Genomic DNA, 25,975 nt, shown 5'->3' with positions numbered 1-25,975 from the left:
AAAGAGTCATGTACCACAGTGTTCATTGTAGCACTATTTGCAGTAGCCAGGATATGGAAGCAACCTAAGTGTCCATAAACAGATGAATGGATAAAGAAGAAGTAGCATATATATATAATGGAATATTACTCAGCCATAAAAAGAAACGAAACTGAGTTATTTGTAGTGAGGTGGGTGGACCTAGAGTCTATCATACAGAGTGAATTAAATCAGAAAGAGAAAAACAAATACTGTATGCTAACACATGTACATGGAATATAAGAAAAAAAATGGTTCTGAAGAACATAGGGGCAGGACAGGAATAAAGACGCAGTCGTAGAGAATTGACTTGAGGACACGGGAAGGGGGGAGGGTAAGCTGGAACGAAGTGAGAGAGTGGTATGGACATATATACACTACCAAATGTAAAACAGATAGATAGTGGGAAGCAGCTGCATAGCACAGGGAGATCAGCTTGGTGCTTTGTGACCACCTGGAGGGGTGGAATAGGGAGGGTGGGAGGGAGACGCAAGAGGGAGGGGATATGGAGATATATGTATATATATACATATAGCTGATTCACTTTGTTATACAGCAGAAGCTAACACACCATTGTAAAGCATTATACTCCAATAAAGATGTTTTAAAAAAAATGGCACTTTTACTTTATGATTCCCTGATAATCCTTTGGGTTAGGCTGTGTTGCGGTTGAACATTTGCTCATGTGCTGGGAAGATTTGTATTGTGGGAGTATTGTGAAAGTTAAGAAAGGATCTGGGCGGGTCCCAGCATCAGCTTCGCGAAGGTTCTCGGCCTCGGCCTCTCGGCCTCTCGGTGTACCGCGGCCCGCAGGTACCCGGCACATGCCCGCCCCTCCGCCACAATGCCCAAGAGGCAGGTCAGCTCAGCCGAGGAGGAGCCCGAGAGGAGATCGGTGCGGTTGTCAGTTAAACCGGCTCCCGCAAAAGTATAAACGAAGCCAAAAAAGGCAGCAGGAAAGGATAAATTTTCAGCCAAAAAAGTGCAGACAAAAGGGAAAAGAGGAGCAAAGGGAAAACAGGCTGAAGTGACTAACCAAGAGACTAAAGAAGACTTACCTGCAGAAAACAGAGAAACTAAAAATGAGAAGAGCCCAGACTCTGATGAAGCAGGAGAGAAAGAAGCAACTCTGATTCATATCACACATCCGGTCCTATCAGTGGTCCCTGTCTCCCTGCTTGTACAATCCAGAGGAATATTCTTATCAACTGTTTTGTAAATGCAAGTGTTTTAGTAGCTCTAGAAACAGTTTTAAAAAGGAGGGAATCCCACCTTATCCCATTTTTTAAGTGTAAATGCTTTTTTTTTAAGAGGTGAAATCATTTGCTGGTTGTTTTTTGGTACAACCAGAAAATAGTGGGATATTGAATATGGAAGGCTTTGATTATCTTGGGTGTCAACTTAACATTCCACAGATGAGGGGTAGCTTTTATATCCTATAATACAAAGCATACTAAATGGCAGTTTGGAGTCAGTTGTGCATTTAATGTCTTAAACACTTGAAATTACTTCTTTTCCCATGTTGTTTTTGGTTGAATTGTTTCCTAAAGCAAACCACTCACTCCCTGATCTTGGCTCTCCTGGTCAGAATTTTGTGTACTCTGTAACATCTTTGGTTGTGGTAGTCCAGTTTTTCTCGTAACTTTGTTAATGTGCTCTGACGATTGACAATTTGAGTATGTAGTGTATATGACATTAAATTGTGAATTAGTGGGACTTACGATGTAACAGCGTATCAGTATTTGAAGATATTGGTACTTGATACCCTGTCAAGGAAAATTTGCCTCCAAATTTTAAGCTGGAAAGTCACTGGAATAACTGTTCAGAAAAGAATCACAACTACATGATTTTTTAGATTTTTGGTACGTATGTTAAGAAATGTATACAATTTAGGAACTTCCCTGGTGGCACAGTGGTTAAGAATCTGCCTGCCAATGCAGGGGACACGGGTTCAAGCCCTGGTCCGGGAAGATCCCATGTGCCTCGGAGCGACTAATCCTGTGCACCACAACTACTGAGCCTGCGCTCTAGAGCCCGTGTGCCACAACTGCTGAGTCCGTGTGCCACAACTACTGAAGCCCACGTGCCTGGACCCCATGCTCTGCAACAAGAGAAGCCACCGCAGTGAGAAGCCTGCGCACAGCAAAGAAGAGTAGCCCCCGCTCGCCGCAACTAGAGAAAGCCTGTGCCCAGCAGCAAAGATCCAACACAGCCAAGAAAAAAAAGAATTGTATACAATTTAAATGTCTGTGCTGATCCTCAAAACAACCAGTAAAATCTCAATTATGAAAAAAAAAAAGGAAAGGATCTGGACAAAATGGAAGGTGAACTTAGGTGGTAAGTTACATTCTTGAAAGGGACTGAGTTAGGACTCTGATTTAAACACTTTTCTTTGAGTCTTATTTAATAAAGACTTTTTCTTCCATTGTGAAATATCTGTATAACCTAACTTTAAATTTAATATTGTTAACTAAAATATTTAAGCAAAGTAGCGAATGCTTAAAAAATTCAAAATAATGAGGAACCACCCCATCCCCTGTCCACCCCTCTCAGCTGCAGGGGGTTTCATGGGGCAGAAGATCCCTTCACTCATTGTCTTGGTTAGCTTGGTGGGGAAAAAATGGTTAAATTGTTGAAAACCATTGGACCCGATGATCTGTAAGGTTCTCTTTAGTTCTAAAATTCTAAACTTCTTATTGTTAAATCGTCAAGAGCACATATTAAGTGAGGAGCAAACAATGTGTCTTTTTTTTTTCTTTTAGAAAAAATAATTATCTCATTCCTCCCGTGATTAAAAACCTGCAGTGGTTCCTAGTCCTTGGGGGTTTTTAAAGGATGGTCAGGCTCGGCTCCTTCCTAAGTCCCAGATCAAGCAGGAAAGTCTATTGAGATTGGAATAATGAGAATAATTCTTTGTTTAAAATAATGTTTTAAATACAAGGAGTTTAAAATATCAATGCTGAGTTTTCAATTTGGAAATAGTAAAAAATATTATATTAGTCTGCCAGCACTGCCATAACAAAAATATTGCAGACTGAATGGCTTTGACAACAGAAATTTATTTTCTCACAGTCTAGAGGCTAAAAGTCTGAGATTAAGGTTTGGTTTCTTCTGAGGCCTCTCTCCTTAGCATGCAGATGGCTGCCTTCTCTCACTGTCCTCACATGGTTTCCTGTGTGTACCTCTGCTGTTTCTCTGTGTATCATTATTTCCTCCTAAAGGCACACTTGTCAGGTTGGATCAGGACCTACCCCAACTGTTTCATTTTAACTTAGTCATCTCTTTACAGGCCTTATTTCCAAATACTATCACATTCTGAGGTACTAGGGATTAGGATTTCAACATATGAATTTGGGGAGAGACACAATTCAGCTCATGAAGGATTTCTTGTTATCATTACCCTTGATTTTCAGCTGGTAATTCTGAAGATTGCCAGGGAAAGCTCTTTGATATTGGTCTTACAAACTATGTTCTAATTTAGAAGAGAACATTTTCTTCCTGAAAAACTAAAACTCTAAATCACTTATTTAAAATTGAAAAAAAATTTTTTTTTGAAAAGTAGAGCACAGGCTTAGTAGTTGTGGTGCACAGGCTTTGTTGCTCCACGGCATGTGGGATCTTCCTGGATGAGGTCTCGAACCCGTGTCCCCTGCATTGGCAGGTGGATTCTTAACCACTGTTCCACCAGGGAAGCCCTGTTTTTTAAAACTTCCACATTTCTAATTGATAATGCATGCATAAAAGTTATCTTAATTCTTGTTGACAGACTTTTTGTTAAATTCTTATTATGGTTGATGAGGATTTTAGTTCGTTCTTAAGTTATTTTATTTTTATATTGAGGTATAGTTGATTTACAGTATTATATTAGTTTCCAGTGTACAACATAGTGATTCAAAATTTTTATAGATTATACTTCATTTATAGTTATTATAAAATATTGGTCATATTCTCTGTGCTGTGTAACATATCCTTGTAGCTTATTTATTTTATGCATAGTAGTTTGTACCTCTTTATCCCCTATCCCTATCTTGCCCTTACCCAATTCCCTCTCCTCACTGGTAACCACTGGTTTGTTCTCTTTATCTGTGAGTTTGTTTCTTTTTTGTTATATTCACTAGTTTTATTTTATTAAAATTTTTTAAAAAAATTTTATTGAAGTATACTTGATTTACAATACTGTGTTAGTTTTAGGCATATAGCAAAGTGTTGTGGATATATATATATACATATATTCTTTTTCAGATTCTTTTCCATTGTAAGTTATTATAAGATATTGAGTATAGTTCCCTGTGCTGTACAGTAAATCCTTGTTGTTTATCTATTTTATATATAGTGGTATCTGTTAATCCCATACTCCTAATTTATCCCTTCCCATCCTTTCCCCTTGGGTAACCGTAAGTTTGTTTTCTATGTCTGTGAATCTGTTTCTGTTTTTTAAAAAAGTTCATTTTTATTATTTTTCGATTCCACATACAAGTGATATCGTATAATATTTGTCTTTCTCTGTCTGACTTCATTCAATATGATAATCTCTAAGTCCATCCATGTTGCTGCAAATGGCATTATTTTATTCTTTTTTATGGCTGAGTAATGTTCCTGTGTGTGTGTGTGTGAGTGTGTGTGTGTGTGTGTGTGTGTGTGAGTGTGTGTGTGTGTGTGTCACATCTTCTTTATCCATTCATCTGTTGATGGACGCTTAGCTTGCTTCCATGTCTTGGCTATTGTAAATAGTGCTGCTATGAACGTTGGGGTGCATGTATCTTTTCTTCTTCTTTTTTAAAATTTTTTCTGGCCTTTTGGGAACAGTGTCATCTTAGGAGGAACTTGCCTTTCTCCTCTTATGCTTTTTTTTTTTAGAAAAAATTTTATTTATTTATTTTTGGCTGCGTTGGGTCTTTGTTGCTGTGTGTGGGCTTTCTCTAGTTGCAGTGAGCGGGGGCTTCTCTTCATTGCGGTGCGCAGGCTTCTCATTGCGGTGGCTTCTGTTGTTGCCGAGCATGGGCTCTAGGCGTGTGGGCTTCAGTAGTTGTGGCGCACGGGCTTAGCTGCTCTGCGGCACGTGGGATCTTCCTGGACCAGGGCTCGAACCTGTGTCTCCTACATTGGCAGGCGGATTCTTAACCACTGTGCCACCAGGGAAGTCTGCATGTATCTTTTTGAATTAGAGTTTTCATCTTTTCTGGATATATGCCTAGGAGTGGGATTGCTGGATCATATGGTAGTTCAATTTTTAGTTGTTTTAGGACCCTCCTACTGTTTTCCATGGTGGCTGCACTGATCTACAGTCCCACTAGCAGTGTAAGAGGGTTCCCTTTTCTCCACACCCTCTCCTGCATTTATTATTTGTAGATGTTTTGATGATGGCCATTCTGACCGGTGTGAGGTGATACCTCATTGCAGTTTTGAATTGCATTTCTCTAATAATTAGAGATGTTGAACATCTTTTCATGTGCCTATTGGCCATCTGTGTCTTCTTTGGAGAAATTTCTATTTAGGTCTTCTGCCATTGTTTGATTGGCTTGTGTGTGTGTGTGTGTGTGTATATATATATATATATATATATATACACATATAGGCTTGTTTATATTTTTGATTTTGAGAGAGCTGTTTGTATAGTTTGGAAATTAACCCCTTATTGGTCTTATCATTTGAAGATATTTTCTCCCAGTGCTTAGGTTGTCTTTTCATTTCCTTTGCTGTTCAAAAGTGTATACGTTTGATTAGGTCCCATTTGTTTATTTTTGCTTTTATTTCTTTTGCCTTGGGCTGATCTAAGAAAATATTGCCATGATTTATGTCAAAGAATATTTTGCCTATGTTCTCTGCTAGGGAGTTTTATGGTATTATGTCTTGTATTTAAGTCTTTAAGCCATTTAGAGTTTACTTTTGTGTATGGTGTGAGGGAGTGTTTGAACTTCATTGATTTACATGAAGCTGTCTGGCTTTCCCAACACCACTTGCTGAGGAGACTGTCTGTCTGACTTACTTCACTAAGCATAATAACCTCCAGGTCAAAGATTTTAGTTCTTTTGTACCTTTTCCTCTACACCCTCATTCTCCTAATATAATTATGTCACACTTTAAAAAAATCCATATTTGGTGTTTTCATAATTGTGACTGTGTAAAAACTATCTGCTAAGCCAATACTATGACTATATTTACTTACAGAACTTTTCATTATTCCTGGAGTTATTAATTTACCTCACTTTTTCATTTGCTTAGTTTTCTTCTAACCTAAGGCTAAATTCTCCACATCTTCAAATACTTCTGTAAGATCTTTCTCAATGTAACATTACGTACTTTCAAACCTGTCAGATAATTTATCTGTCTATTCTTTTTTCTCCCTAGAAATAACCGTCCTGGATCCTCTGCAACATTTCTGTCTGGATTTGTTGCCTTCCAGCCTTCTACACAGCTGTTACCTATGACTTTGCTTCATTACCTTATTGGGGATTCTCTTCTTTTTCTCCTATATTTTATCCCTTCTTACTGAATACCATCTTGGTTTCTTTTTACTTATTTATTATTTAAAGAAAAATTTTTTTATTTTTAATTTTCTTTTTGAATTTTTATTTTATTTTTTATACAGCAGGTTCTTATTAGTTATCCATTTTATACATATTAGTGTGTACATGTCAATCTCAATCTCGCAATTCATCACACCACCCCCTCCCCACTACTTTCCCCCCTTGGTAGCCATAAGTTTGTTCTCTACATCTGTGTCTCAATTTCTGCCCTGCAAAACAGTTCATCTGTACCATTTTTCTAGGTTCCACATATATGCGTTAATATATGATATTTGTTTTTCTCTTTCTGACTTACTTCACTGTGTAAGACAGTCTCTAGATCCATCCACGTCTCTACAAATGACCCAATTTCGTTCCTTTTTATGGCTGAGTAATATTCCATTGTGTATATGTACTACATCTTCTTTATCCATTCATCTGTCGATGGACATTTAGGTTGCTTCCATGACCTGGCTGTTGTAAATAGTGCTGCAATGAACATTGGGGTGCATGTGTCTTTTTGAATTATGGTTTTCTCTGGGTATATGCCCAGTAGTCGGATTGCCTGGGTCATATGGTAATTCTATTTTTAGTTTTTTAAGGAACCTCCATACTGTTCTCCATAGTGGCTGTATCAATTTACATTCCCACCAACAGTGCAAGAGGGTTTCCTTTTCTCCACACCCTCTCCAGCATTTGTTGTTCATAGATATTCTGATGATGCCCATTCTAAATGGTGTGAGGTGATACCTCATTGTAGTTTTGATTTGCATTTCTCTAATCATTAGTGATGTTGAGCAGCTTTTCATGTGCTGCTTGGCCATCTGTATGTCTTCTTTGGAGAAATGTCTATTTAGGTCTTCTGCCTATTTATTTATTTATTTATGGCTGTGTTGGGTCTTTGTTGCTGCGTGCGAGCTTTCTCTAACTGTGTTGAGTGGGGGCTACTCTTCACTGCAGTGTGCGGGCTTCTTATTATGGTGGCTTCCCTTGTTGGGGAGCATGGGCTCTAGGCACGCGGGCTTCAGTAGTTGTGGCACGTGGGCTCAGTAGTTATGGCACGTGGGCTCAGTAGTTGTGGCATGCGGGCTTTGGTATTTGTGGCTTGCAGGCTCTAGAGTGCAGGCTCAGTAGTTGTGGCGCACAGGCTTAGTTGCTCCATGGCATGTGGGATCCTCCTGGACCAGGGCTCGAACCTGTGTCCCCTGCATTGACAGGTGGATTCTTAACCCCTGTGCCACCAGGGAAGTCCCTTCTGCCCATTTTTTGATTGGGTTATTTGTTTTTTTAATATTGAGCTGCATGAGCTGTTTATATATTTTGGAGATTAATCCTTTGTCCGTTGATTCGTTTGCAACTATTTTCTCCTATTCTGAGGGTTGTCTCTTCGTCGTCTGTAGTTTCCTTTGCTTTGCAAAAGCTTTTAAGTTTCATTAGGTCCCATTTGTTTATTTTTGTTTTTATTTCCATTACTCTAGGAGGTGGATCAAAGAAGATCTTGCTGTGATTTATGGCAAAGTGTTTTTCCTATGTTGTCCTCCAGTAGTTTTATAGTGTCCGGTCTTACATTTAGGTCGCTAATCCATTTTGAGTTTATTTTTGTGTATGGTGTTAGGGAGTGTTCTAATTTCATTCTTTTACATGTAGCTGTCCAGTTTTCCCAGCACCACTTATTGAAGAGACTGTCTTTTCCCCATTGTATATCCTTGCCTCCTTTGTCATAGATTAGTTGACCATAGGTGCATGGGTTTATCTCTGGGCTTTCTATCCTGTTCCATTGATCTATATTTCTGTTTTTGTGCCAGTACCATATTGTCTTGATTACTGTAGCTTTGTAGTATAGTCTGAAGTCAGGGAGTCTGATTGCTCCAGCTCCATTTTTCTTTCTCAAGCTTGCTTTGGCTATTTGGGGTCTTTTGTGTCTCCATACAAATTTTAAGATTTCTTGTTCTAGTTCTGTGAAAAATGCCACTGGTAATTTGATAGGATTGCATTGAATCTGTAGACTGCTTTGGGTAGTATAGTCATTTTCACAATATTGATTCTTTCAGTCCAAGAACATGGTATATCTCTCCATCTGATTGTGTTGTCCTTGATTTCTTTCATCAGTGTCTTATAGTTTTCTGAGTACACGTCTTTTACCTCCTGAGGTAGGTTTATTCCTAGGTATTTTATTCTTTTTGTTGAAATGGTGAATGGGAGTGTTTCCTTAATTTCTCTTTCTGATCTTTCATTGTTAGTGTATAGGAATGTAAGAGATTTCTGTGCATTAATTTTGTATCCTGCTACTTTACCAAATTCATATATTAGCTCTAGTAGTTTTCTGGTAGAGCCTTTAGGATTCTTTATGTATAGTATCATGTCATCTGTAAACAGTGACAGTTTTACTTCTTCTTTTCCAATTTGTATTCCTTTTATTTCTTTTTCTTCTCTGATTGCCATGGCTAGGACTTCCAAAACTATGTTGAATAATAGTGGTGAGAGTGGACATACTTGTCTTGTTCCTGATCTTAGAGGGAATGCTTTCAGTTTTTCACCATTGAGAATATGTTTGCTGTGGGTTTGTTGTATATGGCCTTTATTATGTTGAGGTAGGTTCCCTCTATGCCCACTTTCTGGAGAGTTTTTATCCTAAATGGTATTGAATTTTGTCAAAATCTTTTTCTGCATCTATTGAGATGATCATATGGTTTTTCTCCTTCAATTTGTTAATATGGTGTATCACTTTGATTGATTTGCATATATTGAAAAATCTTTGCATCCCTGGGATAAATCCCACTTGATCATGGTGTATGATCCTTTTAATGTACTGTTGGATTCTGTTTGCTAGTATTTTTTTGAGGATTTTTGCATCTATGTTCATCAGTGATATTGGTCTGTAATTTTCTCTTTTTGTAGTATCTTTGTCTGCTTTTGGTATCATGGTGATGGTGGCCTCATAGAAGGACTTTGGGAGTGTTCCTTCCTCTGCAAATTTTTGGAAGAGATTGAGAAGGATGGGTGTTAGCTCTTCCTTTTCTAAATGTTTGATAGAATTCACCTGTGAAGCCATCTGGTCCTGGACTTTTGTTTGTTGGAATATTTTTAACCACAGCTTCAATTTCATTACTTGTGATTGGTCTGTTTGTATTTTCTATTTCTCCCTGGTTCAGTATTGGAAGGTTATACCTTTCTAAGAATTTGTCCATTTCATCCAGGTTTTCTATTTTTATTGGCACAGAGTTGCTTGTAGTAGTCTCTTGTGATGCTTTGTATTTCTGCAGTGTCTGTTGTAACTTCTCCTTTTTCATTTCTAATTTTATTGATTTGAGTCCTCTCCCTCATTTTCTTGATGAGTCTGGGTAAAGGTTTATCAATTTTGTTTATCTTCTCAAAGAACCAGCTTTTAATTTTATTGATTGCTATTGTTTTCCTTGTTTCTGTTTCACTTATTTCTGCTCTGATCTTTTTGATTTTTTCCCTTCTACTAACTTTGGGTTTTGTTTGTTCTTCTTTCTTTAGTTCCTTAAGGTGTAAGGTTAGATGGTTTTTTTGAGATTTTTCTAGTTTCTTGAGGTAGGCTTGTATTGGTATAAACTTCCCTCTTAGAACTGCTTTTGCTTCATCCCATAGGTTTTGGATCATCGTGTTTTCGTTGCAATTTGTCTCTAGGTATTTTCTGATTTCCTCTTTGATTTCTTCAGTGATTTCTTGGTTATTTGGTAACGTATTGTTTAGCCTCCATGTGTTTGTGTTTTTTACGTTTTTTCCCTGTAATTGATTTATAATCTCATAGTGTTGTGGTCAGAAAAGAAGCTTGATATGATTTCAATTTTCTTAAATTTACCAAGGCTTGATTTCTGACCCAAGATGTGATCTATCCTGGAGAATGTTCTGTGTGCACTTGAGAAGAAAGTGTAATCTGCTGTTTTTCGATGGAATGTCCTATAAATATCAATTAAATCTATCTGGTCTGTTGTGTCATTTAAAGCTTGTGTTTCCTTATTAATTTACTGTCTGGATGATCTGTCCATTGGTGTAAGTGAGGTGTTCAAATCCCCTACTATTACTGTGTTACTGTCAATTTCCTGTTTTATAGCTGTTAGCAGTTGCTTCATGTATTGAGATATTCCTATGTTGGGTGCCTATATATGTATAATTGTTATATCTTCTTCTTGGATTGATCCCTTGATCATTATGTAGTGTCGTTCCTTGTCTCTTGTAACATTCTTTTTTTTTTTTTTAACATTCTTTATTTTAAAGTCTATTTTACTCATGTGAGTATTGCTACTCCAGCTTTCTTCTGATTTTCATTTGCATGGAGTATGTTTTTCCATCCCCTCACTTTCAGTCTCTGTGTGTCCCTAGGTTTGAAGTGGGTCTCTTGTAGACAGCATATATATGGGTCTTGTTTTTTTGTTTTTAAAATTTATTTATTTTATTTATTTATTTTTGGCTGCACTGGGTCTTTGTTGCTGCGCGCAGGCTTTCTCTAGTTGTGGCGCACAGGGGCTACTCTTCTTTGCTGTGCATAGTTTTCTCATTGCGGTAGCTTCTCTTGTTGCAGAGCACGGGCTCTAGGCACACGGGCTTCCGTAGTTGTGACACTCGGGCTCTAGAGCGCAGGCTCAGTAGTTGTGGTGCATGGGCTTAATTGCTGTGTGGCATGTGGGATCTTCCTGGACTAGGGCTCGAACCCGTGTCCCCTGCATTGCCAGGCGGATTCTTAACCACTGCGTCACCAGGGAAGCCATGGGTTTTATTTTTGTATCCATTCAGTGAGCCTGTGTCTTTTGGTTGGAGCATTTATTCCGTTCACGTTTAAGGTAATTATCGATATGTATGCTCTCATTACCATTTTCTTAATTGTTATGGGTTTGTTTTTGTAGGTCCTTTTCTTCTCTTATGTTTCTCACTTAGAGAAGTTCCTTTAGCATATGTTGTAGAGCTGGTTTGGTGGTGCTAAATTCTCTTAGCTTTTGCTTGTCTGTAAAGCTTTTGATTTCTGTCGAATCTGAATGAGATCCTTGCGGGGTAGAATAATGTTGCTTGTAGGTTCTTCCCTTTCATCAGTTTAAATATATCATGCTACTCGCTTCTGGCTTGTAGAGTTTCTGCTGAGAAATCAGCTGTTGACCTTATGCGAGTTCCCTTGTATGTTATTTGTCATTTTTCCCTTGTTGCTTTCAGTAATTTTTCTTTGTCTTTATTTTTTGTCAATTTGATTACTGTTTGTCTCGGTGTGTTTCTCCTTCAGTTTATCCTACCTGGGACTCTCTGTGCTTCCTGGACTTGGGTGGCTATTTCCTTTTCTATCTTAGGGAAGTTTTCGACTGTAATTTCTTCAAATACTTTCTCGGGTCCTTTCTCTGTTTCTTCTCCTTCTGGGACCCCTATAATGTGAATGTTGTTGTATTTAATGTTGTCCCAGAGGTCTTTTAGGCTGTCTTCATTTCTTTTCATTCTTTTTTCTGTATTCTGTTCCTCGGCAGTGAATTCCACCATTCTGTCCTCCAGGTCATTTATCAGTTCTTCTGCCTCAGTTATTCTGCTATTGATTCCTTCTAGTGTATTTTTCATTTCAGTTATTGTATTGTTCATCTCTTTTTGTTTGTTCTTTAATTCTTCTAGGTGTTTGTTCTTTAATTCTTCTACGTCTTTGTTAAACATTTCTTGCATCTTCTCGATCTTTGCCTCCATTCTTTTTCCGAGGTCCTGGATCATCTTCATTATCATTATTCTGAATTCTTTTTCTGGAAAGTTGTCTATCTCCACTTTATTGTTTTTCTGGGGTTTTATCTTGTTCTTTCATCTTGTACAAAGCCCTCTGCCTTTTCATTTTGTCTGTCTTTCTGTGAATGTGGTTTTCCTTCCATAGGCTGGAGAATTGTGGTTCTTGCTTCTGCTGTCTGCCCTCTTACCATCTTGGTTTCTTTCCTGATTTTGATGGAATATTAATTCTTCACTAGGTCCTTAATAAAGCGTGTTTAGAAGCTAAATTTTTGGACACTTTGTCTCTGTTAAAAAATGTCTAAATTCTATTATAACCATTTATTATCTGGGTATAGCATTCAAAATTGAAAGGTAATCACTTAAAATTTTTTTCTTATTTTTCAAAACAGAAATTACATGCTCATGAACCTAAATTTTAAAGGTTCAAGAGATTATAGAGAAAGTGTGTCTAACATGAGGGTGGTTTTTGGTATGATGCAACTGTTCTGTATCTGATTATAATGGTGATTACACCAATTTCTACATGCCTTAAAATCCATAGAACTGCACAACAAAAGAAACAAGTTCAATTTGTATGTATGATAGTTTAAAAAATGAAAAGTAAATTAAGAGAATTTAAAAGTACAAAAAGGTGGAGAGGGCTTCCCGTGTGGTGCAGTGGTTAAGAACCTGCCTGCCAACGCAGGGGACACGGGTTCGAGCCCTGGTCCGGGAAGATCCCACATGCTGCAGAGCAACTAAGCCCATGTGCCCCAGCTACTGAGCCTGCGCTCTAGAGCCCATGAGCCACAACTACTGAAGCCCGCGTGCCTAGAGCCCGTGCTCCGCAACAAGAGAAGCCACGGCAATGAGAAGCCCGCACACCGCAAAGCTGCAACTGGAGAAAAGTCCACACGCAGCTACAAAGACCCTGCACAGCCAAAAATAAATAAATAAATAAATAAATAAATAAATAAATAAATAAATAAAAAGGTAGAGAGCAAAAAGAAGTTTCTTTCTTTCTCCCTTAGCCTTCCAGCTTTAAACATCTAAACGTTCAGGGATAAATCAGGCAGAATTGAAAGGAACTTGACATATATTCACTACTATGTATAAAATAGATAACTGATGAGAACCTACTGTATAGCACAGGGAATAGTACTCAATGTTCTGTGGTAACCTAAATGGGAAGGAAATGCAAAAACAGGGGATATATGTATACCTATAGCTGATTCACTTTAATGTACAGCAGAAACTAGCACAAGATTGTAAAGCAGGTATACACCAGTTAAAAATTAAAAAAGAAAAAAAGAACTTGGAACTGCGCAAGTACATTTGGAGAATGCTAAGATTACTACTCTTAGAATAGTTCTAAATATGTTATTAATCAAACCTGGCGCTAATTTATTAAAATTATTTCTCCTACAGTTGGCAAACATGAATTGACTGGGCATAAAGTTGCTGTGAAGATACTCAATCGACAGAAGATTCGAAGCCTTGATGTAGTAGGAAAAATCCGCAGAGAAATTCAGAACCTCAAGCTTTTCAGGCATCCTCATATAATTAAACTGTAAGATCTGATTGTATTAAATATAGTCATATCATTTTTTCATCATTTTTGTTAACCTTCTTAATCTGACAAGTGAGAAAGATGAGTGACATTGCTTTGGTCTGTTCCTGAGGGTTTTCAGATTTCTTCCTGTTCATGTATTTATCTAACCCCATTCATGGTCCCTTAAGCCTAAGTTCACATTTTGCCCTTGTGATGATCAGATGTTATCTTTCTCATTTTCGGGACTGATGCCGTTCTGATAGATAACTTTCAGTGCCCATATTGCTGTAGAACCCACAATGATTTGCTAGTAAAAACTCCTGCCCTCCAAATTTCCACATGATATCAGCTCGCCTCACTAGAGACCATAAAGTAGGGTCTCCACTCCCCCACGCTGCTTATATCTGATAAAACAAGTAACAAATCATAGATCTTCAGGAATCCAAATCCAAATAATAGAATTTCAGGAATCCGAATTTCAAAAGGCAGTAATATTACCATTGTTTTACAGCTGACAATTGTAGGATCTACAGTTAAGTTATTTACTACTCAGCTTTATTATGCAGGCTATAAATTAAAACCATTTAGGCTTTTGTATTGAACTGGTGACTCAAAATTTGTTTCACTCTCACCTCTTCTCATGTGTTGAGGTGCCATGGTTTTAAATACCATCCTTATGCTGACAGCCCTTAATATACATCTCCTGCTTTGAAACCTGTTTCCTGAATATGCACACTGCCTATTTTACATCTCCATTTGGGTGACCATGAGGCATGTGAAACTCGATCTGGCCCAAACTGAACCCTTTATTACCCTCCGGTGCCTGGTCTTCCTGGTCTTTTCACCATCTCAGTTAATATCAGTTTCTCAGGGCAGAAACTTAGGAACTATCCTTAACTTTCCTATTTCTCTCACTTCCCAACCTCCATTCCATCCCTTCCTTCAAAAACTAAGATCTCATTCTAGTTCCTTCATTATCATCAACCCAGTGTGGGCCCCCTTCACCTTTCTCATGGACTACTGCAGTAGCCACCTGCTTCCACCCTACTGCCCAGTCAGTTCTTCACATTGCTGCCATCAATTAAAGTTACCCTTTTACTTGGCCAGATCATGTGACTGCTTTGCTTAAAACCTTCAATAGCTTTCTTTCTCCTATAGAGTAAAAGCCAAAGCCTCATCATGACTTTTAAGGTTCTGTGTCCTCTGCTGTCCAGTTACCTCTTTGACCCCACATCCTGTTTCTCTCTCCCAGCTCACTCTGCTCTAGCCTTCCTACCATTGCTCAAATGCGCCAGGCAGGTTTCCCCCGGGGGCCTTTGCACTTGCTGTTCCTCTGCCTGGTTCACCTTCTTCCTAGATAATGGCATAGTTTGTTCCCTGATTTCCATTAGGCTCTGCTTAAATGTTACTTTATCAGAGAGGCCTTCCTTGAATACCCTGTATGAAAGATTTCCCTTAGTTTTGCTTTGATTCTCTTCATAGCATGTTCCACCACCTGAGATACTGTTTTTTATTCAGTGTCTGTTTCTTGGCTTCTGGAAAATAAACTCCACGAGAGCAGAGAATTTGTTTTGTTCCCTGCAGTTTTCCCAGCGTCTAGCACAGTGCCTGGTGTATTATAGGTGCTTAGTAAACACTTATTGAATGAATGAATATACATGTTTTAATACTGGTAGATAATGTTTTCTCTTACCAGGTACCAGGTCATCAGTACACCATCTGATATTTTCATGGTGATGGAATATGTCTCAGGAGGAGAGCTATTTGATTATATCTGTAAAAACGGAAGGGTAAGCAGTTCTGATTTAATCCTGTGTATATTTTGTAATTCCCCTGATCCCTTACTAGCATCAGAATATCAGAAAGCAATTCTGTTAAGAGGTCTGTTTAATAACCAGCTCCCTTAGTCATGTATTTGCCTAGAATCATAGACTATTTAGAGCTAAGAAGCATCTTAAAGATTATCTCCTTAGCCTACTTACACAGATATGGAAACTAAGAGTCACAGTTTATTTATTTATTTTTTAAAAAATTAAATTAATTTATTTATTTACTTTTGGCTGCATTGGGTCTTCATTGCTGCGCGTGGGCTTTCTCTAGTTGCAGCGAACAGGGGCTACCCTTCGTTGTGGTGCGTGGGCTTCTCATTGCGGTGGCTCCTCTTGTTGCAGAGCATGGGTTCTAGGTGCGTGGGGCTTCTGTAGTTGTGACATGTGGGCTCAGTAGTTGTGGCTCGTGGGCTCTAGAGCACAGGCTCAGTAGTTGTGGTGCATGGGCTTAGTTGCCCCGTGGCATGTGGGATCTTCCTGGACCAGGGATTGGACCCGTGTACCCTGCATTGGCAGGTGGATTCTTAACCGCTGCTCCACCAGGGAAGTCCGTCATAGTTTATTTATTTTTATTTATTTACTTTTTATATTTTGGTCATACTCTGTGGCACGTGGGATCTTAGTTCCCTGACCAGGGATTGAACCTGTGCCTGCTGCATTGGAAGCGCAGAGTCTTAACCACTGGACCACCAGGGAAGTCTGAGACTCACAGTTTATATATATGCTCAAGGTCACATAATTTACTAATGACAGAATTGGATTGAGACTCCAGAACTCACGATCTTCAGACTTTGCTTCTCGGGCATACAAATACTTTTAATATACATCTTAAATTATGTATGTAATCCTTAAAAAATATATTATTAAATACTTAAAGATCTAGGCCTTGCTAGTCAACCCTAGTCACACTTAAATTGCATTCATTTTTTGGTTTCAGAAATCTGATGTATCTGGAATAGTAAGAACAGGCTCCATGAAGGAGGTGGGAATTAGACTGAAAGAATTTAGAGTTGGAAGGAACTTTAGAAGACATTTTGAACAGTGTCTTAAGTTACAGATACAAAAACTGAACATTGCCCCCTGCGCATACTTTTTCTTACACCCAGGGTATGTGGTATACAAAAACCTCTTTGTGGAAGAGCCACGTCAAGCACTGAGAAGCCAATTTTTTTCCCTCCCAATCTGACATTCTTTATATCATTCACTCATTTGTTCTATGTAGCATATCCTTACTTTCATCAAAATCATTAACCAAATTAATTTTGATTTTACCATTTCTTAACATGGTTCATTTCAATTTCAGGTATTCCACTTGTCTTTTCACTCCCCACTCCCTGCCCCCGCAATCCCGCACAAATATTCTGCCTAGAAAAATGGAAACAGACACAAATTGAATTGGCATCTTGCTTTCTTATCTTTTGTTTTTCATGTCTTAATCATTTTGCTTTACATTGTGGGGATTTTCCTCAATTTTATCTGTTGCATATTAAAATTCCAGCTGTTTTTTTTTGTGGTACGCGGGCCTCTCACTGTTGTGGCCTCTCCCGTTGCGGAGCACTGGCTCCGGACGCGCAGGCTCAGCGGCCATGGCTCACGGGCCCAGCCGCTCCGCGGCATGTGGGATCTTCCCGGACCGGGGCACGAACCCGTGTCCCCTGCATTGGCAGGCGGACTCTCAACCACTGCACCACCAGGGAAGCCAGTTGTCTTTCTTTAAATAGCCTATTTTTGTTGTTGTTGTTCCACTGAGATAATAAATGTATCTGTCTGAGGATGACAATTAGTTTAAAATTTTTTTCTTCTTCTCTTCCCTGGATTGCTTCTGTACCTTCTCTGCTCCCTGCTCCCTGTTTTTTTTCTATTCATTTTATTGGTCTTTGTCTTTTGTGCATGACCCTTGCTCAGATACCTGGTGATTCTGGGTTGTCCACTCATATTTGAGAGTGAGATTCTAAATGCCAAGCTCATGAGGATGGAACTTATTAATTGGTGGGCCTTCCCATAGGTTGAATAGGTACGGACCTGTTTGTTTTACTAGGAAACACCAAATGTTAACAATTACAAATATTTTTCCTTGGATCAGAAAGTTGCTCCAGAAGAAACCTTCCAGTTTCCTTGAGCGTGTTAGCTTAGCTGCCAGTGCTCTGCGAGCTAAATGGGGAAAGGCCCGCAAGCCTTACTGGTTAGTATGTTGACTTTCATTTTATCCCCATGTTTTCCTTCTGGTGCCTCATTCCTACTCTGGTGTCCTTGAGAACAGAGCTGGTTCAGCCTTACTAAAGAGTAAATCGTGGGTCTTATTCCCCAGTAAGGGTGAGCTTAAAACTTCTTTATTCCATCAGTTGTCCTGTTTTCAGTCCACTTCTCACTTCTACCTTCAGAAATTCCCCACACTTCCAATATCTAAGCCCTTCCAGGAGTCTGCGTGCAGATGAGTTTATCATTGATTTCCACCCCTAAAGGCTTATTAGATTTCAGCTTTCTGTGGTTGGCCAAGTCTTCATCACTGTTCATCTACTCTCTAGCTTAGTGACTCCTTGATTACTGCTGTCTGTTCTCTTGCTCTTTTGTCTTTATATGCTGTCATCTTAGTGATGTTTCAAGGAGTGGAGACAGAAGGTTCCATCTGCCATGCTTAAATGGAAATATGCTTTGATTTTTCTAATCTTTCTTTGTAGACTTCCCCTCCTTGATCCTTTGTACTCTATTTATTATTAATAGAGTATAATTTCCATTTTTGTAGCCTATCTAGTTATTTTACCTCTTGTATTTTGCTTAATCAATTAAATTTTCTTCTCTTTCACATTTAGAACACATTCTTTTTTTCATTTAGTGTATTTGATATGAAGTCGTATTAAAAAATGAACCTATATTCTAGAAATAAAGGTATTAGATTGCTAATGCATTATTACTTTCTCTAGAGGAAGGGTATCTCTGAGTGCTTTGATAGTTTTAGTTTTGCTTTCAAAAGAAATTACTGGTTCATATTCCAGATTATCCATACCATTAAAGGTGTAGGAACCTGGTTTTAGAATGCTAATTTGTGACCTGTGGTAGAGAATTGCATATTAGAGTCCTTTGCATAGAGAATTAATAGCTTATTTATTAAATATGACTTCTTGGGAGCAGGCATACCCAAGTAATGGCTTTCACTTATGGAAAAAACATCATAAAATAATAAAATATAGATAAATGGACAGAGAAGTTTTTAAAGAATATTTTTTAAAATGTAATTACAGCATAAGATGTAATTTTTCAGTAAGCATAGTAAAGATAAATGCTGTTATATTTTATAAAACAAATGAATTAAGGTTTTTCTTTTGTTAAAATTAAAACATCTTTTATTTCAGGAGATATGATAACATGGTTGCTTGCTAATTCATTAACACTGCTTAAATGTTGCTTTCTCATATAGTCCACAACAGTATTCCCCACCCCAGCATAACTCTTTGTGCCCTTATCCTCCTTTGTTTTTCTTCAAAACACTCTTACTCCTTATATTGATATTTATATGTTTATTGTCTATTTTCGTTAACTAGATTAGGGCCGTTTTTTAATTCATTGCTGTATCTTGAGTGTCTAAAATCGTGCATGGCACATTGAAGGTATTCAATAAATATTTGTTAAAGGAATCAAGGATTAAATATTTGTAATTTACAGGAGACAACATGCCTACTTTCAGTTAGAAATTGAAATTATTTGAAATAGTGCATGAGATTAGGTGAAACAAGTTATTAGGGTATAGTCAAGAGAGTGATAATATTAGGAAGTTGAGTTACTGATTTGGGTTCTAAGACCCTCCTAGCATTTCCGTTTTATGCTGCCTATATCTCCTCCCCGTTTCAAAAGTATCTCATGAGTGAGGTTCATTTGGAAGGTTCCTTGCATCTTCACAGTTTTATAGGTTGGAAAATTATAGGTAGAATAATTTCTTTTGAAAGACACACGTTTAAGTTGCCTCTCTACTTTTCTTAGCTGGATGAAAAAGAAAGTCGGCGTCTGTTCCAACAGATCCTTTCTGGTGTGGATTATTGTCACAGGCATATGGTGGTCCACAGAGATTTGAAACCTGAAAATGTCCTGCTTGATGCACACATGAATGCAAAGATTGCTGATTTTGGTAAGGATATTTTTATAGTTTCATATATTCATTATGTTTAACAAACATCAGTAGGATTCTTCAGATAACTTTTGCTTTTATATAATAGACTGAGTATCCCAAAGTAGCATATCCTCACCATTTGTCTATGAGCTACAAAAAGAAGTAAAAATAAGGAATTCTCTTATCTTTATGTCTTTAAAATTGACTTTTATGACATAGGCAAACAATTTAAATTGGCAGCATTAGCGACATCACTTGAAAAGAGACCATTATTTGTGAAGGACCATTATTTAACTATTTGCTAAATAGTGTTATCAATAGAACACACTGTTTTCAGTGTGTGCTTCTGATCAAGTATGGAGCAAGAGGAAAGAGACTGGGCTGGAGTTATTCAGACTTTGAAAGCCAGAAGGCAAACCATATGAACAAAATTATTTTTAAAAAAAGAAAGTAAAATATTTTAAATAGAAAAACATAGTTTCAGCTTGAGGAAAATTTAATGAATTTATTTTTCCTTTATTTCTTATATAAATTGCCATTGACATTATTAAACCTGAGATAAAAATGAATATCTACAAGTCTCTTTTTTTAGTTTCATTTCAAATCAGAGGAGATACTTATATTTTCTTAAGTTTTGTATATGTTTATATATTTTAATCTATAGAGATTCACTAAATAGTGCCCAACAGCTCTGAGCTGCTGAGTTTTTTTGTAACTGACTAAATTATTTGACTTTCTTATTCTTTAGTTGTCATTATTTTTTATACATTGTATTTTTGAAGAGGCAGAGTTTTCTTTTTTTCTTTTTTTTTGGCCACACTGCGCAGCTTGCGGGATCTTAGTTCCCCCACCAGGGATTGAACCCGGGCCACAGCAGTGAAAGCACCGAGTCCTAACAACTGGACCACCAGGGAGTTCCCGAGTTTTCTTTTTGTAGTAGAACTATGAAGGAACTTAGATATTAAAAATTATTATTATTTATTTTATTTTTATTTATATATATTTTTTTGCGGTACGCGGGCCTCTCACTGTTGTGGCCTCTCCCGTTGCGGAGCACAGGCTCCGGACGCGCAGGCTCAGCGGCCATGCTCACGGGCCTAGCCGCTCCGCGGCATGTGGGATCTTCCCAGACCGGGGCATGAACCCGTGTCCCCTGCATCGGCAGGCGGACTCTCAACCACTGCGCCACCAGGGAGGCCCTATAATTTTTTTTTAAAGAATCAGAATGGAGGTTAATAGAAACTTTTAATTCGGTTCTACATTTTTTTCTAGTAATTTCTATATTAATAAAACTTAAACATGCCCAGTTTATTCTATTAAACAAAATAACCAATAACTTAATATGTACTCATGAAACTCCAACAATGCACTAACTTTATATGTTGAAACAGATTGCAGATTTTATGGCATAAAGGCAAAATATTTGGGAACAGTAAAGACTACAGGATTCTGTTGAAGCAAAGAACAAAATGATGATTTATCACTTTAATGCAAACTCAATTTTATTGTTTAATGGAGTTTTGTTTTTATTTTTGTTCTTGGGAAATCTTGAGCAGTGGATTTTGTGCATTTTCAGGTCTTTCAAACATGATGTCAGATGGTGAATTTTTAAGAACAAGTTGTGGCTCACCCAACTATGCTGCACCAGAAGTAATTTCAGGAAGGTAGTGTTTGCCACCTCCTCCCCGCCCAATATATTTGTAATTGTCTTCTTTTCCTAGACTTTGTTAGTCTATAGTGTAATATTCAATTCTATTGAAAGGAATTTAAAGCTTATTTTTTTCTTATCCAGAAGGTATTCTATTTTAAGAATAAAACATTATAAGTGAATAAGGATTAAGGACTCCATTTATTGAGGAGGATGTTGGTTTGCAAGTCAAAATTATATTAGTTAGATGAGAGTACTCGTTTTTTCCCCTGGTGGAAGAAACTGAAGGTTTAAAACTAGCAAGTTTTAAAGGTGAGACATTAAAAACTTGAATAATACAGAAATATCTAGTAGTAAGAAATAGTGTACTATTTGCTTAGATGAAGAATTAAAAGTGTAATGGGTAGCTTTAATTTTTCAAATTAGTTTTAGCTTTTATGATAACGTGCCTTGGGGAATTGGACTGAAGTATTGATAAAGTCCTCAGATTTTATTTAATTTTCATTCTTTAAATCTTCTAGAGACTGAAATATTTTAAGAATTCTAATCTCTCAATTTACTAACCACCAGCATTGAGAACATGAGGATCTTAGTATAGGGCAGCTTTTCGGATAGTTTAGATGACAGGAAAATTTAATTTTTTGAAGAGTAACTGTTCTTCACTATACTACTGAAAGTGAAAACAAAGAAGCTAAAGTTTGTTTACTAGTTTTTATAATTAACTTTTAATAACTTTTCATTCAAACCATGTTTCTTTGTTTGAATGTCTTACATCCTGATTAATTTAGAATGCAGAAATAGAGTAGTATTTTCTTTCTATTTTCATAAGCTTGCTTGCCTAGACTGCTCAGAGAAATTATATTTGTGTTAAGGCATGGTTATGAGTAAGGCAGAAATATCTAATTTTAGATTTATCAAGGTTCATCATTACCTTTTTATACTAACTTAATGTTTAAATTATTATTTCATGTGGGTTGTCTATTTGGGGAAGAAAACAATTTAGGATCTGGATACTGGGGGCAGTGTTAATTAAATAAACAAAAAGAAATGTAATTGTGCATATATGTAATGGGCCATTACTGAAGTCTAATTTTCCCAGTTTGGATAAGGTCCTTCTGTGAGGTCTAGATGTATGGAAACTTTTACTTTCAAAATAGTATATATTGATCAGTTCAATAATTTATTTGACCAATTTAAAGAAATCCTTCCCTGAAGCCAGACTTTGAATGGGTTATCTAATTAGTCAGTAGCTAGTTAAGTCAGTGGGTTACAGTGTATTGCAAATAAGAGTTTCAAATCTTCTGCGAATTAGTTAGCTGGGCTTCATTCTACAGCCTCAGGCCCCTTTTACCTTGGTATGAGGTATGAGGGTTATTTCGGAGAGTGGCTTTAGAGTCAGAACATTCTCACTTGATGAAAGATCACTTAATCTCTCCTCTGTAACCAAAAAACAATGGTTTTAAATTCAGTAATGATATGTTTGTTCAAAGTTTGGCCCTATTGATTGGATATCATGAGGACCCTTGTGAGGTAGTATGGACAGAATTTTAGCTATAGTTTGTAACTTAAAAAAATTCTTAATTTTTGTTTTCAAAGATAATACTGATAGAATTAGTATAGAATCTGTATGTGTAGTACACAGCAGTGACTTATAGAAACCATATTCTGACTAATAATTCTTTATGAAGTATCTATATTTAAAATGATTAATTGATTTACTCTTTAAGTTACTAATGATTGTTTAATCCAATTGATATTTCCTGTTACAGATTGTATGCTGGTCCAGAGGTAGATATATGGAGCAGTGGGGTTATTCTCTATGCTTTATTATGTGGAACACTTCCATTCGATGATGATCACGTGCCAACTCTTTTTAAGAAGATATGTGATGGGATCTTTTATACCCCTCAGTATTTAAACCCTTCTGTGATTAGCCTTTTGAAACATATGCTGCAGGTGGATCCCATGAAGAGAGCCACAATCAAAGATATCAGGTGATAAAGCAACTTGATTATCAGATCTAATAGTATCAGTGATATAAGTGAAAGAAAATTTTGCAGAACAGTATGTACAATGTAATCCTGTTTTTATGTTAAAAATAGTGTATAGACTCATTTATTTTATTTTGATATTTAAGAACACATACTAACCCGGCTGCTTTAGGGAAGTAAGATTGGTAGGAGGAAGGGCTTTCACTTTTTTGCTTTTGTTTCTTTATTTGTTTTGAAATTGTAGCAGTGAACATTATATTACTTTTTTTTTTATTCCATACATCTACAAAGTTGCATTAATGAAATTCTGAATACAATATTTTTTATTAAAGTAAATGTGTATACTGTAACTAAAATAGAGGGGAATTCACTCTTAGCTAAGTATTATAATAATATACTTGGGGTTCAGTAAGGAAAATATAATCTCTTCTAGGCATTTCAAACAGGATAATATCTGATCAGAAAAATAGGTGCTTACAAAATAAGGTGGAGGAGTTAAAGTCAGAAGTGGGGGAAGGGTGCTTTGATCTGTCAGTTTTGTCACTCCTCACTAGTTGTTAGGACACCAGTAAGTTACTTTTTTTTTAACTTTTTTTAAAATTCAAACAGAAAGTCACAAAAATTATAATCATCCTCATCAGTTCACTCAGTCCCATGTAATTATTATTTTTTTATCTTGATCTTTTGTTAGCACTTTTATGAATTCATCAGTTTTCCATTAGAGTTCTGAAAATGCTTATTCATTCAGTTCAGCAGTATAGTCAGTTACCAGAAACCTGAACTTGTCAGTGTATTACTTTTTTTTTTTTTGCGGTACGCGGGCCTCTCACTGTTGTGGCCTCTCCCGTTGCGGAGCACAGGCTCTGGACGCGCAGGCTCAGCGGCCATGGCTCACGGGCCCAGCCGCTCCGCGGCACGTGGGATCTTCCAGGACCGGGGCATGAACCCGTGTCCCCTGCATCGGCAGGTGGACTCTCAACCACTGCACCACCTGCGAAGCCCAGTGTATTACTTTTTAATTTAAAAAAAGAGCTAATAAAAAGGACCCTGGTTGGGTATTAGATTTGGTAGTGATTCTTTAAGATTTTCTATAGTATGCTTCATGTTTGACTTTTACATATTCTCATGGGGACTAATATTTTTTCATAGTAAATTTCTGTGTTGCTATTTGAGTTCTGATCTTATAAATTATCATATTTTTCCCTTTTGTTCATCTCAGGGAATGAGAAAATTTTGATTCAATCAATGACATGTTTGTTTTTGTAGTAGTATACATTGAATTACATATGAAATTACTGTTTTGTAGGTAAAAAAGTCCATCAATTTTACCAGTTGCATATGGTTCCACGGAATAGTTTAAATAAGGCAAAAGTGATGATGACAAATCTCCTTCTCAAATTTGGGCAGGTCATTTCTGATGAAGATTTTTTAAAAAACTGCAAACTTTGTTTCTTCTACCATCATTTTTCTTTCCTTTTTTTCCCTTATGGAAATTTCTCTTTTGGTCTTCTAACGGCTAGACAGCACACTTCTCTGAGATGGAGGGCGAAGGAAGAAAGAAATCAGACGTATATCTGGGAATAGTAAAGAAGAAAGCATTAGGATAATGAAGAAGAAAGAAAGATCATATGTAGAACTTAAAGCTTGATTCCTAAAATAGATAATTAATAAGGACCTACTGTATAGCACAGGGAACTCTACTCAATACTATGTAATGACTTATATGGGAAAAGAATCTAAAAAAGTGGATATATGTATATGTATAACTGGATTCACTGTGCTGTACGGCAGAAAGTAACACAACATTGTAAATCAACTATATTCCAATTAAAAAAAGAAGAAAAGAAAAAAGCTTCATTCCTTTCCATTTACTCCATATGCTGCAGACTAGCTAAAAAACAGACTGTGAGTGGCGGGGCATGACTTTACCACTAGAGGAGAAGGACTAGTCATTCTGTAAAATTTATATTTCAGACTATCTTAGTGATAGCTTTTTCTTGTGTTTTACATGTTTTTTCCAATTTAAATGAAATATGTGACAATTGGAAAAGACTTAGAAAACACGAAAAAAATTAGAGAAGAGAATTAAAGTGATTTTTAATTCCATTACCCAGAATATAATCATTGTTCTTTTGGGTGTTTTCCTCTCTTAATGTTTTTAGTTTTAGCATATTTTTTTTACATAGTTCAAGTCAAAAATATCCTTTTATATATGAAGTTAGGAAATCCTCAGTTCCTTCATTAAAATAAGGGGATATTATCTTCACAGAGTTGTTTGAAAATGAGGTGAGATAATATATATGAAGTGTTTAGCCCAAAATCTACCACATAGTAAGCACTCAATGAATAACAGTTGTCTATTTTTGTTGTTGTTATATATTTTGTCACTTAACATTATATCCAAAGAGTATTATAATGAATCCACAGACTAATTTTGTTCTCTTTCTGAGCTGGAAATAACATGGTCTTTGCCATTGCCATTTGTTCCAAAACTTTGAAGTGTAGACACTTTGTTTCTGGTTGCTCCAGCAGTGTTTTCTCCCTCTTAAAATCAGAGGAAGGCTGGAGAATTTCCCTTAACATATACAATGAAATGTGAGCCAGAAGAGGAAAATCTCAGTTTTAAAAAAATGATAGG

At 37.0% G+C, this 25,975-nt stretch overlaps 1 protein-coding gene and 1 pseudogene across 5 annotated transcripts in view; both read left to right on the top strand.

Annotated features, from left to right (window-relative positions):
• The window catches only part of PRKAA1 (protein kinase AMP-activated catalytic subunit alpha 1), a 46,561-nt gene that overhangs the window by 13,789 nt on the left and 6,797 nt on the right, over nt 1-25,975 (top strand). For 3 of the 4 annotated variants that reach the window (XM_079918541.1, XM_079918543.1, XM_079918542.1), the window contains 5 exons: nt 13,644-13,785; nt 15,464-15,557; nt 19,572-19,716; nt 21,275-21,362; nt 23,116-23,340. In XM_079918541.1, the coding sequence (XP_079774667.1) occupies nt 13,644-13,785; nt 15,464-15,557; nt 19,572-19,716; nt 21,275-21,362; nt 23,116-23,340 (694 nt within the window). The remainder of the gene's footprint in view (nt 1-13,643; nt 13,786-15,463; nt 15,558-19,571; nt 19,717-21,274; nt 21,363-23,115; nt 23,341-25,975) is intronic. The other variant, XM_079918544.1, reaches the window with a different exon arrangement.
• Nucleotides 745-1,265, top strand: LOC307184783 (non-histone chromosomal protein HMG-14-like; annotated as a pseudogene). Its single transcript has one exon. The product of its transcript is annotated as a non-histone chromosomal protein HMG-14-like (transcript).

Source organism: Stenella coeruleoalba (assembly GCF_951394435.1).
Source record: "Stenella coeruleoalba genome assembly, chromosome: 3".
Taxonomy (NCBI): domain Eukaryota; kingdom Metazoa; phylum Chordata; class Mammalia; order Artiodactyla; family Delphinidae; genus Stenella; species Stenella coeruleoalba.
Note: the sequence above shows the minus strand (reverse complement) of the source record. Positions and strands in the feature narration are given on the sequence as shown.